The 15935-nt window shown below is 47.7% G+C and overlaps 1 protein-coding gene across 3 annotated transcripts in view; it reads left to right on the forward strand.

Annotated features, from left to right (window-relative positions):
- The window catches only part of scube1 (signal peptide, CUB domain, EGF-like 1), an 87786-nt gene that overhangs the window by 57201 nt on the left and 14650 nt on the right, over positions 1-15935 (forward strand). For all 3 annotated transcript variants that reach the window (XM_049007462.1, XM_049007463.1, XM_049007464.1), the window contains 2 exons: positions 4672-4794; positions 14925-15041. In XM_049007462.1, the coding sequence (XP_048863419.1) occupies positions 4672-4794; positions 14925-15041 (240 nt within the window). The remainder of the gene's footprint in view (positions 1-4671; positions 4795-14924; positions 15042-15935) is intronic.

Raw genomic sequence — 15935 nt, forward strand, 5'->3', positions numbered from 1 at the left:
CCCGTTTGAGATGTGACTGTACGGCCAAGGTTGGGGCTTAAACGCATGACCTTCTGATCACAGGCACAGAGGCATAGCCCGCTGAACCACATGCGGGGGGTGGGGGCACACAGTCAGGGTGGAGATGCCGAGGGCCATGTCCGGAGTCAGGACTGCGCTGGAGACCTGCTGATGTTGGCCGAGCTATGCGCGAGGTTAGAGGCGTGGTATAGGGACACATCCCTTTGGACAAACACAACACGGCGGGAAGCGTCTCTGGTGAAAAGTCGGCATGTGGGAGCCCCGTCTGTGGAAAATGTGCAGTGGGGAGAATTGTCCCTGTGGTGGGAATTACGCCTGTGGTCAGAACCGTAATGTGGAGCCATGGGTACAGTTAAAAAAAAAAGAAAAAAGGAAGAAAATACAGAAGAACGTTCCGGTAGTCAGAAACGTGCAGGAAAACGTGTCTGCGGCCAGAAGGGCCGTGCGGAATGGAGGCTGGCATGGCACGCTCAATCGAGGTCACGCGGAATCCGTTCCACTCATCTGGCACGTGGGCTGTCGGTGCGGAATCACCGCCATGGCGGATCTCAGACGGTTCTTTGCCCCCGAGCTTTGCACAGATCTCCCGAGGGCCGGCCTGGGCTGCATTTTAGCTGGCGGCTGGAGCCTTTCTCTTACGGGGCGTTATTCACGTGTAGGCTGCCTGCTCGCAGCATGCGTGCGTGAGCGCAGAAGCTCCAATTCGCCTTTTGCTCGCATAAAGTGTGAGTTCGCCGTTTGGGAATGTCCTGGGAAAACATGGAATGGCAGGAATATTGACTTTCGGTAGCCTGCAATTGCTTTTCCCCTCCTAAGTTTATCATTTCAAGATGTTAAAACACTTAAGTTATTTATTTAAGCTTAAATGGTCCATTAAGGCCAATATAATACTGCATTATTATCCAGCTTTTTCCAACTAGGTAATTAGGGGGACACCAAGACAAGCATGTGAGACAATGCCAGTGTTTCCTGGGAGTTTAACTGAATGATGATCATGAGATTTTCTTTGCAGGGGTGTTGGGATTATAGTCGGGTGGGGGGGGGGGGTAGCTCGGGGTTGGTGGGTTGGAGTGGTCAAAGGCGATTGGATGACCTGGGGGGACCTTTGTTGACCTGCGGTGTTCAGATGCTCATAAGTGTGTGCGAGGCCACCTTGTGTCCCTGAGCCGTGGTGACGGGAGAAGAAGATGACTTTCCCATCAACACTGGGCAGCATCTCCGAGAAGTGGATGTGAACGACCTTCTGTCCCAGGGGATTCTTCAGCCATGTAAACCAAGCCTAGGCGACTTACAGAAGGATCTTGTGAAGAGAGTCAGGCAGCAGGTTAGGGTCACGGATTCAGAGGATCAGACGCCCCTCTTTTACCCCCTGGGGCAAGACACTTAACCTGTGGTATTTTTGTAGGAACTGCTCTTCAAACCAGCGTGTTACAGGACAGCCATTTCAGCTTGCCGTAAATCATTTTAGGGTCCCTGTTAGCAGGACTGATGGTAATCTCTGTGACTTATTGGTTTAAATGTGATTCAGAATGGGTCTGAGTCTTGGTGTTGCGTGTCTCCTCAAAATGGAATGTACCGAATGGTGCAACGATAGAATCTCTTGGGAGACATAGATTAGGTTACCAAATGTGAACCCGAGTTTTTTTTTTTTTTTTTACTGAAATTATATCATTGAAGAATGTAGATTTGATAGTATTCATGTTTTGGTGAACAGTGACGATAATGTGCCGTGACATCATTGGTTAATGCATCTTGACATCATTGGTCAACTACTGGCAGGCAAAACATGGGACACCCGGTCAACTGGAGGCGCTGTGTGCAGGTACGCGTGACATGTTGGGGTGAACACGCTGTCAAGCACGGCTGAGGACTGATACGTTGATGGCTTAAGGTGTGATGCTCGCCTCCATGTCGTGTTGGGATATTTGACTTGGCTGCGATGGCAGCAGCCTAGCCGTGCCAATAGAAGGACCTTTCCCAAACTTCGGATGGAACGAATGTTTTCCTTGGTCCTGTCTATTCCTGAAGCAAGTGTTGGCCATTCAAGCAGGGGGACCCTAAGATGGTCGTGTCAGAGGTGGGGTCGCACTTTGTGGACACATTTAAAGGTCTCCAGATGTCAAGTTAGCCAGAACTGGGTCCTGATCTTCTATGGCATTGAAGACCATAAATGCCTGAGCGTTTTATTCAAAGGTGGTTATTTTCAAAGCACTGTTGTAATTTAAGGCCGATTTGTCTTTCACCTGTAACTCAGGTCCATAGTTTTTATCGATGTATCCTGTCGGCTGTCCAGCCTTCTGATGCTCTCAGGTGGCCCACCTTGAAGGAGCTCAGCATGCTGATCGCTTAGTGTGCATTTCAGTTACAGGCTGATCAGGTCTCGGGAGTCTAATCTCAAAGTCATCCGGTTCCTGACAATGTTTATATATCAGATAATGATAGATTAGCCCAAACATGTTGCAGTCAGTGACATAGTGACCTTGGTCAAGGCTAGGCCACTGTCAAACCTGTCCTGGGTTGGGGGGTTGATTTTTCAACACTCTACTAGACTACGCTCCGGTTCATTTTACTTCCTCGCAACGGGAGGGGGCCTCTTGCTTGGACCTCCTGAATCAGGTCAGCCTCTGAGGTTTAATCCAAATCTATAGGTAATTTTGACGTTGGTGATCTCTCTCCTTATTCCTGATAAAATGTGCTGATATCGCCGTTGTCAGAAGTTGGTACTATGGTTCTTTAGCAACGTTTGCTTTGTACCTCTTCTGTACTGTATCATTGCCCCGAAGTGACTGGGGTATCCAGTTTACAACCCTGTGGAGTGCTCTGAATGTGTAGTTATGATAAATTAATGGTTTTAATAAGTCAAAATATGTGAAACTAGATAGCTTACAATTTTTCCTGTGTCTCAGTTAGTGTTCCTGTGAAAGGCCTGTAGCATAATTTCGATGTTTGTGGTAATAACTGACCAGCGCATTGGAAATTGATCTGGTTTTGTCCGGCCAGGAGCAGAAAGTTCATCTCCTTTTGGGTTTCCCTTATATCTCCGTTGCCACGTAAGGCTTGTGTTGGACGTCTCTCTTGCGGCTTAGCCTGTCCTGTTGTATGCGCCCTTCCGAAGCCCATTAAAATGGTCTTACCTCCCCAGACTCTTTCATGCCACCCTCACTGACTTCCCTCTTCCTCTTCTTCTGCATCCCACCTGGGTTTTTTTTCCCCTGCATTTTTGTGCTTTTCCGCTCAATCATTCCGTGCCTGTACGCCTTTGTACTTTGCAGGGCTATTTCTACCTTTTGAGGGGCCCTAGGCAATCCTTTACTTGGGACGCCCCTCTAAAAAATTGATGGTCATTTCACTTCCTCCGCAAGGCAGGTAATTCGCGGACTGCCTATCCTGTCTGTAGCTGGAGCGGGCCCCATGTGCATGTTTATGTAAGGGGTCATGTTCAGTGGTTTTCATAGAAGCTAGAAGAGACACATAGTATTATGGCTCTACCCTGCCTCTTTGTAAGAGTGCTGAAGTACTTGAGTCATCTATAATGGTGCGGGGGGGGGGGGGGGGCTTTTTCTGAGTTCTCCACCAAACACAGAATCCAGGAATGAGTGGAAGTAGGATGTCGGTCATGTGCTTATCCATATGACAGTTGTCTGTGCCACCTCGAATATACAACGTTTTAATCCCCCTTCCCTTAAGGCCCTTTTCCATAAAGTTGTCTTTCAATTACCTAGTGAAGCAATATCCTGATAGGACAGGAAGAGTCACACCTCCTCCCCAAATCAACATATCACATGACCCCTCCCACTGGTAGCATTGCATGGTCGTGCCAGCATGGGGGAGGTCTGTTTGCGTTTGTCAGTCCAAGGAGCTACTCTGTCATGCCCCTACAGGCTCGGGTGAGCTGGGATGCCAACGCTTTCGATACAGACTGTAAGTGTTCTGATACCCAGTAGCTGCTGACGGACAGCGTTTGACAGGGTCTTCGCAGGGCAGTGCCAAGAAGCACAGAACCTGTCAGAACCTGTCAGAACCAGGTAGCATGACCTCCCTGTTGTGGTGTGGGATGTTGTGTATGACTCTGTTCAGTGTGGTATCTCGGGCTTTTGCACATCCAGGCATCTCGCGTTAGTGCCAGTCGGAATACTTTGTCTCAGTAGGTTAGGGATTAATGGTCAGGACCATAAAGATGTGGGGCTGAATCCTTTGGACTGCGGAGTGCTCACGTCACTCTTGGGCTCTTGAGCAAGGCCGTTAACCCTAAGTGCTTTGGAGGTGCTGGATGCTAGCTGACCTGCCTTCTAACCCCATGCTTTCCTCACAAAATATCTAAATCTCTCTGTTATTTTTGATACCCTCTGTCATCCATCTGCTTACAGCACAGGGTCACAGTGTAACCAAGCAGTAATGTTACTATCCTTCCCTGGCTCACTTGTAACGGAGGAGTAACGTGTTACTCTCCTTTCCAGGCTGAGTTGTGACAGCAGTAACCGAGCAGTAATGTTACTCTCCTTCCCTGCCTCATTTGTAACACAGCAGTAACATGTTATTCTCCATCCTAGGCTCAGTTGTCACACAGCAGTAATATGTTACTCTCCTTCCCGAGCTCAGCTGTAACAGAGCAGTAACGTGTTACTGTCCCTCTGCCCTGTCTTCACACAGACATCGACGAGTGTCAAGAGAACAATGGCGGCTGTGACCACTTCTGCAGGAACACGGTGGGGAGCTTCGAGTGCAGCTGTCAAAAGGGCCACAAGCTGCTGACGGATGAGCGCAGCTGCCAAGGTGAGAGGCAAGCTGCCAGGATGCCATCTTCGTCCCCCGTCACGTGACATGGCCCCTCCCCTTCCTGGCACAAACCCCCTGACCCACTATGGATCTGCTGCACGTTCACTGAGCCCCTGAGATCCTCTGCACGTGTAACCATGGTTACTTGTTGACAATGAATGCTGACTCCTTAATACAAGTTACAACAGGTGCCATGCCAAGGCAAGTGAGTGCAGAGTGCAATTTCATTTTCCCAACAAAGCCACAATTATCTGAAACTTTACAAAACACTAAAGAGCTCCCATATTGTCATTATTTTGTTTTTCATTCTTTATGGAAGGCATCTTTTACAGTGTGTTCCATCCGCCCTTCCATCTTTCCATCTTATAGCAGCTTTTTCTGCACTGGGTTACTGTATTACACTCGCACTCAGTATGTGTCAAGCGGTTCGAATCTGGTGCCTTTGCGGTACTGAATGTTTTCTTGATGCCTGAGAAGTGAAATGATGAGGCTGAACGATGGTAGATGGAAGCCAGGAGCATTGATTAATAGTGAGTAAACCTGCAGCTTCAGTAAAGAAGTACAGAAGCGAACCCTGAGACTTGATTTTCTAGTAATATGAGGCTCAAGCTTCGACTGCGGCCATGTTTGCACCAAACACACTGCAGTTAGACGCTACGGACACAGTGAAGCCCCAGCAACTCTGATTCCAGACTCCTACAGGGTTAATGGTTTTTGGAGATACAGGTGGCCCAACTGTCACTTTGACGACATCATGTTTTTTATGGAGGGACTTTCATATTTGGTAGCACAGCCATTGCTTCCAGTGGCTGTCTGGGTCTCATTGTAATGCCCCTGTAGTGGTCTGTGATTTGGCTTATTCGCCATTCTGATGAGATCCAACGAGGAGACAAAACACGAGAACCTGATTGTAGCTCCTGTGGGTGCAATTTGGAACGAACACGGGAAGCTGAGGTCTCGTTACCGCCTCCCATTTCATAAAGCTTAGGAACTGTCCACGGTTTCCTTCAGCTGTCGCGACTCTTTGGGTTTGATGGGTGTGATGATATTTGCGATGTGTGTGTTGAAGGTAGAGAAACGGAATGGGTATGGAGGGCGGGGTCTAGCTGGAGACTGCCGACTCTGAGAGCCATTCAGCTGTTTGGGAATCTTACCCACCTCAGTTGAGTGTGGGGTCTTTGAAGATGACCGAAGATGTTTTTGGAATCAAAGACTGCAATGCCGGGGCTGTAAGGCCATTCGTTTTACCTGTTGGCATTCCATTGACACTCAAGTACTTGTCAAAAACATGTGGCAGACCTAAGCAGTCAGGAGTCAAGCTAGAGCTGTGGGAACATGCCTGAAGAACAAGGTCGTCCATTGATTTCAGCCCCACGCCGTGGATCTGTGTCGGTCCTCTTTTCCTCACACTTTCTTTCTCGCGTGTGTCGAGTTTCTGCCCAGCTTTGCTCCTTCCACTCCTAGGTATCTTCTTCTTGTGAGTTCTCACGAGGAAAACCGCTTCTGGAGAGACACCTTCGAGGAACGTTGCCAGGATTCACTCAGGGGAGGGTGTTGGGTGGGGGGGTTAATTAACCTGGCCTTGTGCCTGCTTAGAGTACGCTTCAAGGATAATGTCCTATCTAGCAGACAGGCCCTGCCAGGGTAATGGATAATGACTTGTACCTCTTTAGCAGAATTGATTGTACTCTTTGTAAGCAGTAATAAATATTGTACTTTGTCCCTGCGGTGTTGGGGATTGGAGATGGGGGAGGGACAGACATTGTGCCCTGTGCTTCTGTGCCCGTGCACTTACCTTAAAGGTCTCTCTTTTTTTCATCTTTAATTCCTTGTGTTCCTTGTATTTATAATATCAAGTCAAAAAAAAGATCGATATAAGCCAGGAAAAGTTCATATAGGTGGAGACAGCAGAGCATCACCTGCTGACGCCAAGTAAGCCGGCTGCTGAGGAAGTTTATGCGCAGTGCTGACTGCAGTTTGCATTTGGAAGCTGCGCCAGTGTGTGAGGTCGTCATCACATCTCACCAAAATGGTTCAAAGCAAATACTTGACAAGGAACAAGTTTTCTTTCCTTTTCGCTGCATGTTTTTTTTTCCACGAGCGCAGTGCACATGTACGCATCTCTGATGTGGCGTTCTCGTTTGTGAAGGATACCAGTGTTTTGCTATTGACTTGTAACACGCACTCCGGGCAATAAGTTTTATGGCAGAATCTGCATCACATCAAACGATAGAAGCAAATCCTTCAAGGTTATGAACCAGATAACAACATATTCCGTTCTAACGTTCTGCTCAAACGTATAAAATACGTAGCGGCCTGGTAATTATTAACGTTTGTTTACTCGCAGCAGATCTTATTAAATACAACATCACTGATTCTGTGTGGAAGGTCTTAACACAAGACGGAAAACATTTTCACATATTAATCCGAATGCTGTTATAATGAACAGGGTTGGAGGCAGCAGTGTCAAATAAAATTGCACTTTAATAGGAAACGTTGGGATGGATCCAGATGACTTTATTGCCAAGTGCAAAGCGCTCTCATTCTAATTATCCCACTAAGGGAAATGTTCTTGGATTTGATGCATGAGACACTTTGATTCACTGTCTGGTAACAGTGTTTTTGCTGGAACTGTGCTATGGGGCTTGTGAGTGAACAGTCAGACCTAATGTTGCCACGATAGCTTTAAGTGCGGAGGTCAGGAAAGGCACCCCCACCACATTTGACAGCATTCTGTGATTTTTTTTTTCTTTACTTGCATGCCCGAACTGCTGGGTTGATCAGGTTGATTTATTCATCCATTGTGACTTTTCCTGCTTTCAAAGATCAGCATCTGTGCGTTTGTTTAATTAATAAAGAAAACTCTTGATGACCTGATGATGGCCGTTCCACTCTCAGTACTAGACCAAAAGCCTGACTGTTGTGTGAAATGCACCCGTATCCGTTAATGAAGGCTGCTTTTGTAGAGGTGATGTCTTTGCGAATGATTTGGTCGGACTGGGACACTCTAAACATAGGTGCGACTTGTAAGGGAAGAAGAGCGGCATCGCTCGGCCTGCCACCTTTCACAGGCGGATCGTGGCACATATGGTTGAACAGAAAGGGAGTTTGTTCTTAAAAAAGATGGAAGGCTGATCACCTGGTGCGAGCGATCTGTATCAAAGGGAAGTTTGAGGTCAACAGTGTTCTGCAGAGCGATAGGGTGGTAGTCTTTCTTTTTGTGGGAAATTCACTTCCAGTTAGATGTAGCGTAGGGACCTGCTTCTGTTCGTGCTGGGGGAACTTCAATAGTCTCTTATCTACGTTGGATCAGCGCCAGTAGGAGTCTGACACTCATCAGATCGTCAGCCTTTGTGGGGAAGCGGACCACCCCACCCCCTACATCCGGCTGCACCTGTGGCCTGATCACATGACCACTGATTTTGCATTTACAGGCAGAGATTTCCCGGCATTAACCCTCAGACAATCCTCACGGCTCCAAACGCCAAATCGTGCGGCACAAGCGTTTAGGCATCAAGCGTTCCAAGGGATTTTATTACCCAGGGGCACTTTTTCTGAATGCTGATATCACAGAAGGGAGCATGGATTGGACCAGTTATTAGGGGGGAAAAGGCGGTGAGACAGTGCTGGGGGGGAGGGGGGGGACTTGTCTGATTCTCCCTTCAAGCAATCCCTCGTGCACAGGGACCCTTGGGAAATGTTAACCCCCTCCCCTCAATCAGCTAGTCTGCTCTGTGTTACGGCTCTGTTCCAGCTCCTCGCCCCGCATCCATTTATAAAAGAACCTGCTTTTGGCTTCCTGCCATACCTCCCAGGTCGGATGTTCCTCTAATCTGCGTGGAGATCGGTTAGTGGGAATGCTGCTGTAACTGCACCCTCCACCTGTAGAACGATATGATAGCTTGACAATATCCCAGTTGTAACAGACCAGTGTTGAGCTACAGCAGGGTGATATACAGGGGCAGAGCCGCAGGGGCACTGGTCCCAGCTGGAAGCTGATTGGTTCCCGGAGTGCCCCCTTCCCTGTCACTCACCATTTCAAAACATATCACTGGATAATGATAAGGTTGGCCCCTTTGTATAAATTACGGCCCCTCTTATGACCCCCGCCTTAAAGGATCCAAGAATCATCCCTGCCTCCTCACTATAGGGGGGATCGACACCTAAAGCTGCATTTCGAGCACTTGCTATGAACCTCAAGTCTCCAAACATGGTGCCACAGTCATCACTGCAGCGGGCCTTTCAGGTCACATCTATAACAGATCAAGTAAATCTGGGCTCCTACATACTTCTGGGTAATGGGGGGGGGGCATGTGTTACAGTCTGCTGCCTAGCGATGCCGTTAAGGGAGTGCTAACTTACAGCCGTACTGCGTGAAGTGTTGTCAGATCGCGGCAAGAGCATAGCGTCACGGACAAGGCGACGGATTCCCTGCTACTGTTGGCCAGGTCTATTGAAAACTGTGATTTCCCTCTATGTTTTCAACGCATTGGTAGATATCTGCGTCCTATTTGCTGGGACTGCTCTCTGATTAGCGGCAGCTAATTATTATTCAGCTTTTCATATTTTAAAGTCATGCATTTACCTTGGGAAAAGTGATTTTTATATCAAGGTGTCCGGTTTTGAGGTGAGACACAGGATATGAGTCTAGAGGAGGAGCTTTTGGACTTCCTGAAACATCTGGACACCATGGTTAGTTCACCCCGTGGATTTGAGGGTCTCACAGTAGCCCATTCTGTGCTGTTCTGAGATGTTTCTGTGAGCTCTGATTCATCCATGCGGCCGTATGTTAGGACATTGCTGGCCCAAGTATCCGACATGCACTTACTGCTATGTCAAATAGGTTCTCAACGATTGTGGGTTCTTGACATTTACCGTTGGCATTTAGCAATGACATTTAGCAACGGGGAAAGGTGATCATATATCTGAAAACAAGGCATTTCCCGTCATTAGATTAGCAGATATGGCGCGAAAAAGTGGAAGTTGTATCGTACGAAAGTACGTGCCTGCCAAACAGATGATCTGCGGCGCCTGTCGATGCTGCGCAACGGCACTCGCGGAGTGGTGAGGGTTAATTAGTGAATTACTGACCTGCTTTTCTGCCTGCGCCTGGCGAATGTGTGTGTCTGGGTTGGGGGTGGGGTGGGTACCAGGACCAGGAGTTCCTGTGGCTTGGGTTCCAGGCGGGGATTCAGGATGTGGGTGATCATCTGTCTCGGTGCCATTACGCCGCGCCGGCAGGGGGCCGCCTGTGAAAGCCGTGACAAAATGGCTTCCCCAGGCGTCCAAAGGACACCTCTTTGCCCCTCGTCCTCCTATCCTCCAACACATCCTTACTACCTTGACCCATCATCTTTGTTTTCATGCTCTCAGCTTAGCTATAATCCCCAGTGATTTGCGCCCCCACACCTACTAACATATATACTAGTCCTCTCCTGTATCTTCCCCACCCCCAGACACAACTTACCTTTCTTACGCCACATTTATGGCGCTTACAAAATCACAACCCTACCGGCTAATGATGTCCTCATGTCGTCTCATCCATCTTCCTGCCCGGAAAGGTGCTGACAGATGAAAACTTGGAAGTGTATGAAATTCTGTACATAGTGGTGCTTAACCTCTTTGGGACCATGACCCAGTTCACCTTATGCAAAAATATTCCCTGACTGGTTGATCCAGAGGGGCACAGGCAATGGGACAAAATTTGGCCACTTTCATTTGTTCTCTGAATGTGGTCAGAAGATGTGGATGTCGGGGGTCGTTAAAAAAAAGTGCCGATTTTTCTAAATTAACCAGTCCCTTCCTCAAACTGCCAGCGTTACACAGCGGGGTGGAATAGTGGTCTCAGACTGGTGCCAGTTGGAAACCAGTTACTCTGGTTCAACAATTATGATGGCATCATGATTATAATGTATTATGATGCTACTTACGTTTTTAAGTTAATTTGCAGTTTTTAGCCGTATATTTTAGTTAAGCATCCAGCTGCAGGGACATGCGAAACGTCCTGGCTATTTGAACCATCAGCCTCTGTAGCTGTGGTCTTAACCACGGTAATACCTGCTTCCAATGGACCCATTCATAGCCTGAAGTAAATGGCTCTGGAGCAATTTAAAGAACGCATGTGTTTGCACACCCGCAATTTCAAAAGGTTATTTCCTGAAACTGCAAACCTGCCGACATCAATCGGGTGAAAACGATTCGGTCCGGATGCCGCAGTTTATTTTTCATCCTTGAGGTCTGGGGCGGCCTGCGGGCCGCGGGGTAACCGCTGGCAGTTAGCGTCTCGGTAATTTCTTGTCGGTGTGGGCGAGGTGTTTATCACGAGCGGGCAGCCCCGTCGTTGGACGCCGCGGCTCAGTAATTAGCAGGAAGTCTGGGACGTAATTTCAGAGCTTTGCTGGCCCCTGCCTGTTATGTCGCTGAGTGCTGATGACATGACTAGCGTCCTCAACATGTGTACATATTGACCTGGTTATCGGGTCAGGCGAGACTAGCGGTCTGACGGAGACGTCCTTGATAGGAGTCCTCTGGGTGTGCTGCTCTATTCTCTTTTTATTGCCGTTATAAAATCCACGTTGAACAAATCTGCTTAAACATCAACGGTTAGACCAACATGAGAAATAGTGGATTCTGCCGTCACATGGTTTCCTGAACAGTGGGGATGCATTTCTCCCAGTCTGTGGATTAAAGTTAAAAATCTGAATTTGCAACGAAAGGTTCGCTGGGTCCACAACCAGGAAGAGCTTGGGAATTTCATCCCGGTGTTTAGTGACATAAGCTGTGTGAATTTTCGCAGGAGACTGTTTGCGCGGCACTTGCATGATGCAATACGAGCAGTCAGCCATAGTACCGACCCCTGCAGCCTAGTTAACGACAAGGCATGACGGTGTGTTTAATTTTTAAGGGGATCTGGACGTCAGGGGCGAGACTGATCTGGGGTCGTGTTCGCCAGTCATGCTGTCACCGCAGTGAGAGCCTATCATGGCTGGAGAGTGTGTGTATCTCTTCTGCTCGGGGGTTGTGTTTAACTCGGCGGGTTATTATGATCAGAAGGCCAAATAGGTTCAAATCCCAGCAGTGGCAGAGTGATGTCATCATTGGGCCCTTGAGTGAGGCCCATAACCTGTAGTTACTCCAGGGAATCTGACACTCAAAATCTCAAAGTCTTAGATAAAAGCGTTGCTGAATAAACGTAACGTAGCTGTGCGGTGGTTCTGCCTGCTTAGGTGTTTTTTTTTTTTCTCTTAAAAACCAGCGCAGAGGTAGCAGCCCCAGCCACCGGGCAAAAACACCAAACCCTTTGGCCAAGTCTCTTAATGAAAGGAGACAGTGACACATGTAGCCTGCATGAGTTTGTAAAGCAGGGCTGCAGCTGGAGTAGCTTCTCCACCTGTGATTTTCCAGTGCCGGCCCCCGGATGCCGGAAGCCGTGCCGCTTGGTAAATGGCCAGGGTTTTGTTTCCGTTTTCCAGCGAGGCCCCCCCTTTGCCACGTCTGCCGGCTCCAGTGAGGCCCCCCCTCGCCAGCTCCTGCATGTTGGCGCTCGCCGCCTTTTCCTCTAATTAGCGTCGCTCTGATTGGGATACTCACGGCTCCGCCAGGCCACCGCGTGAGCTCGCGTGTGTTCGTGCTCCTTCCCCAATCGCTGGTGGGACCCTCACGTGAAACTATCCTAAATGCAAAACAAATCTTTGTTGACTTGGCCACCTTGTTGTAAAAATTAGACCAAGTATATAACAGAAAAATGGCTTATTGTAACCTAGTTAATCTGTCATTGGGCAAAGAACACAGTACTTATCATAAAATTTATTACCTGAGTACATGATTGTTATGCTCCCATAATGTACTTCTAGACATGTTATACATAAAATATTTCCTGCTACCTCTTTTCATTTTCCTCCTGCAGAAGAACTTGTTATGGTTCTCATTATGAATAATTATGATGACAAAATAACACTGCAGTAATATAATTAAATAATGACAGTAATAAACTAACTACTACCCCCCCCCCCCCCCCCCAGTGCACTTATGTTGGGTTGGGGTGGTGCACTGGTTTTACTGGTTCCCCGCTGGTCGTACCATGTCTCAGAGGTGGGCGGCAGATCCCCCCCCGCTGCCCCCTACAGGTCTTGTTAAAAGTCGCTCGGAAAGTCTTAAATTCAGCACCGCTGTGTGGCGATAGATCAGCCGCATTTCACAGGGACTCCAGGCCTGCAGAGGCAGATTCACATGGACGTGAACACATCACGCCTTAGCATCTGACCATGAATCAGTCTGATTTCCATAACCATTATGGGGTGGATTACAATTTGGGACTGATGGCTGATCATAAATCAGTCCTTTACCGAAGGACACTACTGAAGAGGCAGCATCACACTGTATAAACTCAGTACTGGGCTCAGTCTCATTGCTTGAAAGTGACACTAAGTGTGAGTAGAGACACAGATTAGACACTGTGTCAAGAGTTAAATGCTAAACAAATGGATGCACTTTCTTTTGAGATTTAAATGCAAAATACTTGTTGTCGTAGATCTGATGCTGAAGGAATTATATAATCATTGAGAACACTTGTTTTGGAAGAGTGCTCTTTAATTGTATTGTAATGCTTGCTTCAAAAACCTGCGAGTGATGCTTTCACTTTCAGAATCTTTCACTGTGATTCTTACCTACGTACCTTCTTAGTTGCGAAGTCCAATGGAGATGCTAAATATGCCGTAAGTGTCGCCTTGACTGGTCGGCAACTTCGGTGCTGATTATATGTGTGTGACGAATTTACGTGTGATAGAGATGTGTTAACAGTATAGTTCAGTGTTTCCCGGTCCTCTGGGACCCACAGTCGGTCCTTCTTTTTGCTCCCTCCCAACTCCCTGCCAGACAGTCCACACTTTTGCTCCTTTCAGCTCCATATCAGACAGTTCACATTTTTGCTCCCTCCCAGCTCCCTGCCCCCGAGGACCAGGTTGGGAAACACTGGTATAGTTTAAAGTGTGTGCATGCCTGTGCTTGTGCATGTGTGTGAGCACCGGGAAGGCCCGCTTCTGCTGAGGCAGCAGGGTAAGCTGTGTTTATGACCGAATGGCTCTGTAATCAGCCCTGATTGCGAGGCTTCCGGAGCTGAACTCCATCATCTATTCTCATTGAGGCCGGAGACAACCCTTATGGGCGATGGCTCGGCCATGGCTGGGAAGATCAGCTGTGAGCCGGCCATGAGCGGAGCCTAACCCAATTGTCCAAAGGGCAAATGTAGGTGGATTTGATTACTGAACGTAACAGGTTATAGATACCCTCGCTCCCAATGAGCAGCTGTTTTGGGGTTTGGGCTGTCGTCCCTTGTGCTTGGAGCAGAGGTTCTCCTCCTATGTATGCCATGGTAAGCCATGATAAATATTGGCTTCACGGTCTCCCTAATCAAAAGCAGTATTTTCAGTTCATTGTGTCTCTTTACCACCGTTCTCTAATCCTAGTGCCCAACTCTTCATGGTCACAACCTGCTTGTCCCCAAACACTGTATCTCCCTAACCCTTCACTCATGCCTGCTCCACCATGATAAATCGGGGTTTTAGGAGCATCAAGCCAGCATGTGATATCAGTGCTAGCATCTCTGACCGAGAGCTGAAGACAATATATGGAACCGCTGACTGCCTATAAGAGAGAAATAATCAGTAGCGCTTTACTTAACGGGGCACAAATAATACAGTAGTATTTATGTAGTGTGTGACGTACTGAACTCCTGTTAATTCATCATTAATGTATCATGACGCATGTTTTATCAAGCTTTTTCTTACTATATGTTAATTCTGTAAACCGCTGTGCACTACTGAAGGAACAAGTAATGAATATTACAAGCGAAATACTGAACTCATGTTGTCCGTTAATGAATCATGACACATCTTTTAGCTCAAGTAGCGACTGTATTTGTTCATCATTTGTACTTCATTAGTAACTGAGTTATTACTGAGCGTTTGTGGCACTTCAAGTAACGTGTTACCCAAAAAATCGATGAGAGAGAATATATTCCGGTGTGTTAACCTTCCTCTCTGGTTGTTCATGCTGCCCGGGATCCTCTTTATACCCAAGATGTCCTCCTTATGTTTGCTTTTCCTCTGTTTTGTTTGTTTTGTCTGCAGATATTGATGAGTGCTCCTTTGAAAGGACATGTGACCACACATGCATCAACTACCCAGGCAGCTTTGAGTGTGTCTGTCAGAAGGGGTACACTCTCTACGGGCTCACGCACTGCGGAGGTAAGCAGACACACTGTCGAGTGCAGCAACCTGCCCTGAGAAATGATGCATGGATGAATTATAAGGCTTTTGCTGCTTTTTATTTTTATTCATATTCTTTTTTTTTTATTGATTATTAAATCCATCACATTTGGTAGTTTACATTAGATTCAGCTAGGGTCAGGGTACATCACAAGCTGATTGGATACAGCATGAGCAGACAGGGTATATCACAAGCTGATTGGATACAGCATGAGCAGACAGGGTATATCACAAGCTGATTGGATACAGTGTGAGTAGACAGGGTATATCACAAGCTGATTGGATGCAGTGTGAGCAGACAGGGTACTTCACAAGCTGACTGGATGCAGTGTGAGCAGACAGGGTACTTCACAAGCTGACTGGATGCAGTGTGAGCAGACAGGGTACTTCACAAGCTGACTGGATGCAGTGTGAGCAGACAGGGTACTTCACAAGCTGACTGGATGCAGTGTGAGCAGACAGGGTACTTCACAAGCTGACTGGATGCAGTGTGAGCAGACAGGGTACTTCACAAGCTGACTGGATGCAGTGTGAGCAGACAGGGTACATCACAAGCTGATTGGATACAGCGTGAGCAGACAGGGTATATCACAAGCTTATTGGATGCAGCGTGAGCAGACAGGGTATATCACAAGCTGATTGGATACAGCGTGAGCAAACATGGTACTTCACAAGCTGATTGGATGCAGCATGAGCAGACAGGGTATATCACAAGCTGATTGGATACAGCGTGAGTAGACAGGGTATATCACAAGCTGATATGTTAGACACAGCTTTATTCACTACTCCTTTGCTTGGCAGTGTGCTCAGTGCTCACCTGTGTAACACCTGGAGCTGACATGGGCGGCTTGATGAGCGACTAAACCCAGGTCC

The sequence above is a fragment of the Brienomyrus brachyistius genome, chromosome 3 (genome assembly GCF_023856365.1).
Source record: "Brienomyrus brachyistius isolate T26 chromosome 3, BBRACH_0.4, whole genome shotgun sequence".
NCBI classification, from domain to species: Eukaryota; Metazoa; Chordata; class Actinopteri; order Osteoglossiformes; family Mormyridae; genus Brienomyrus; species Brienomyrus brachyistius.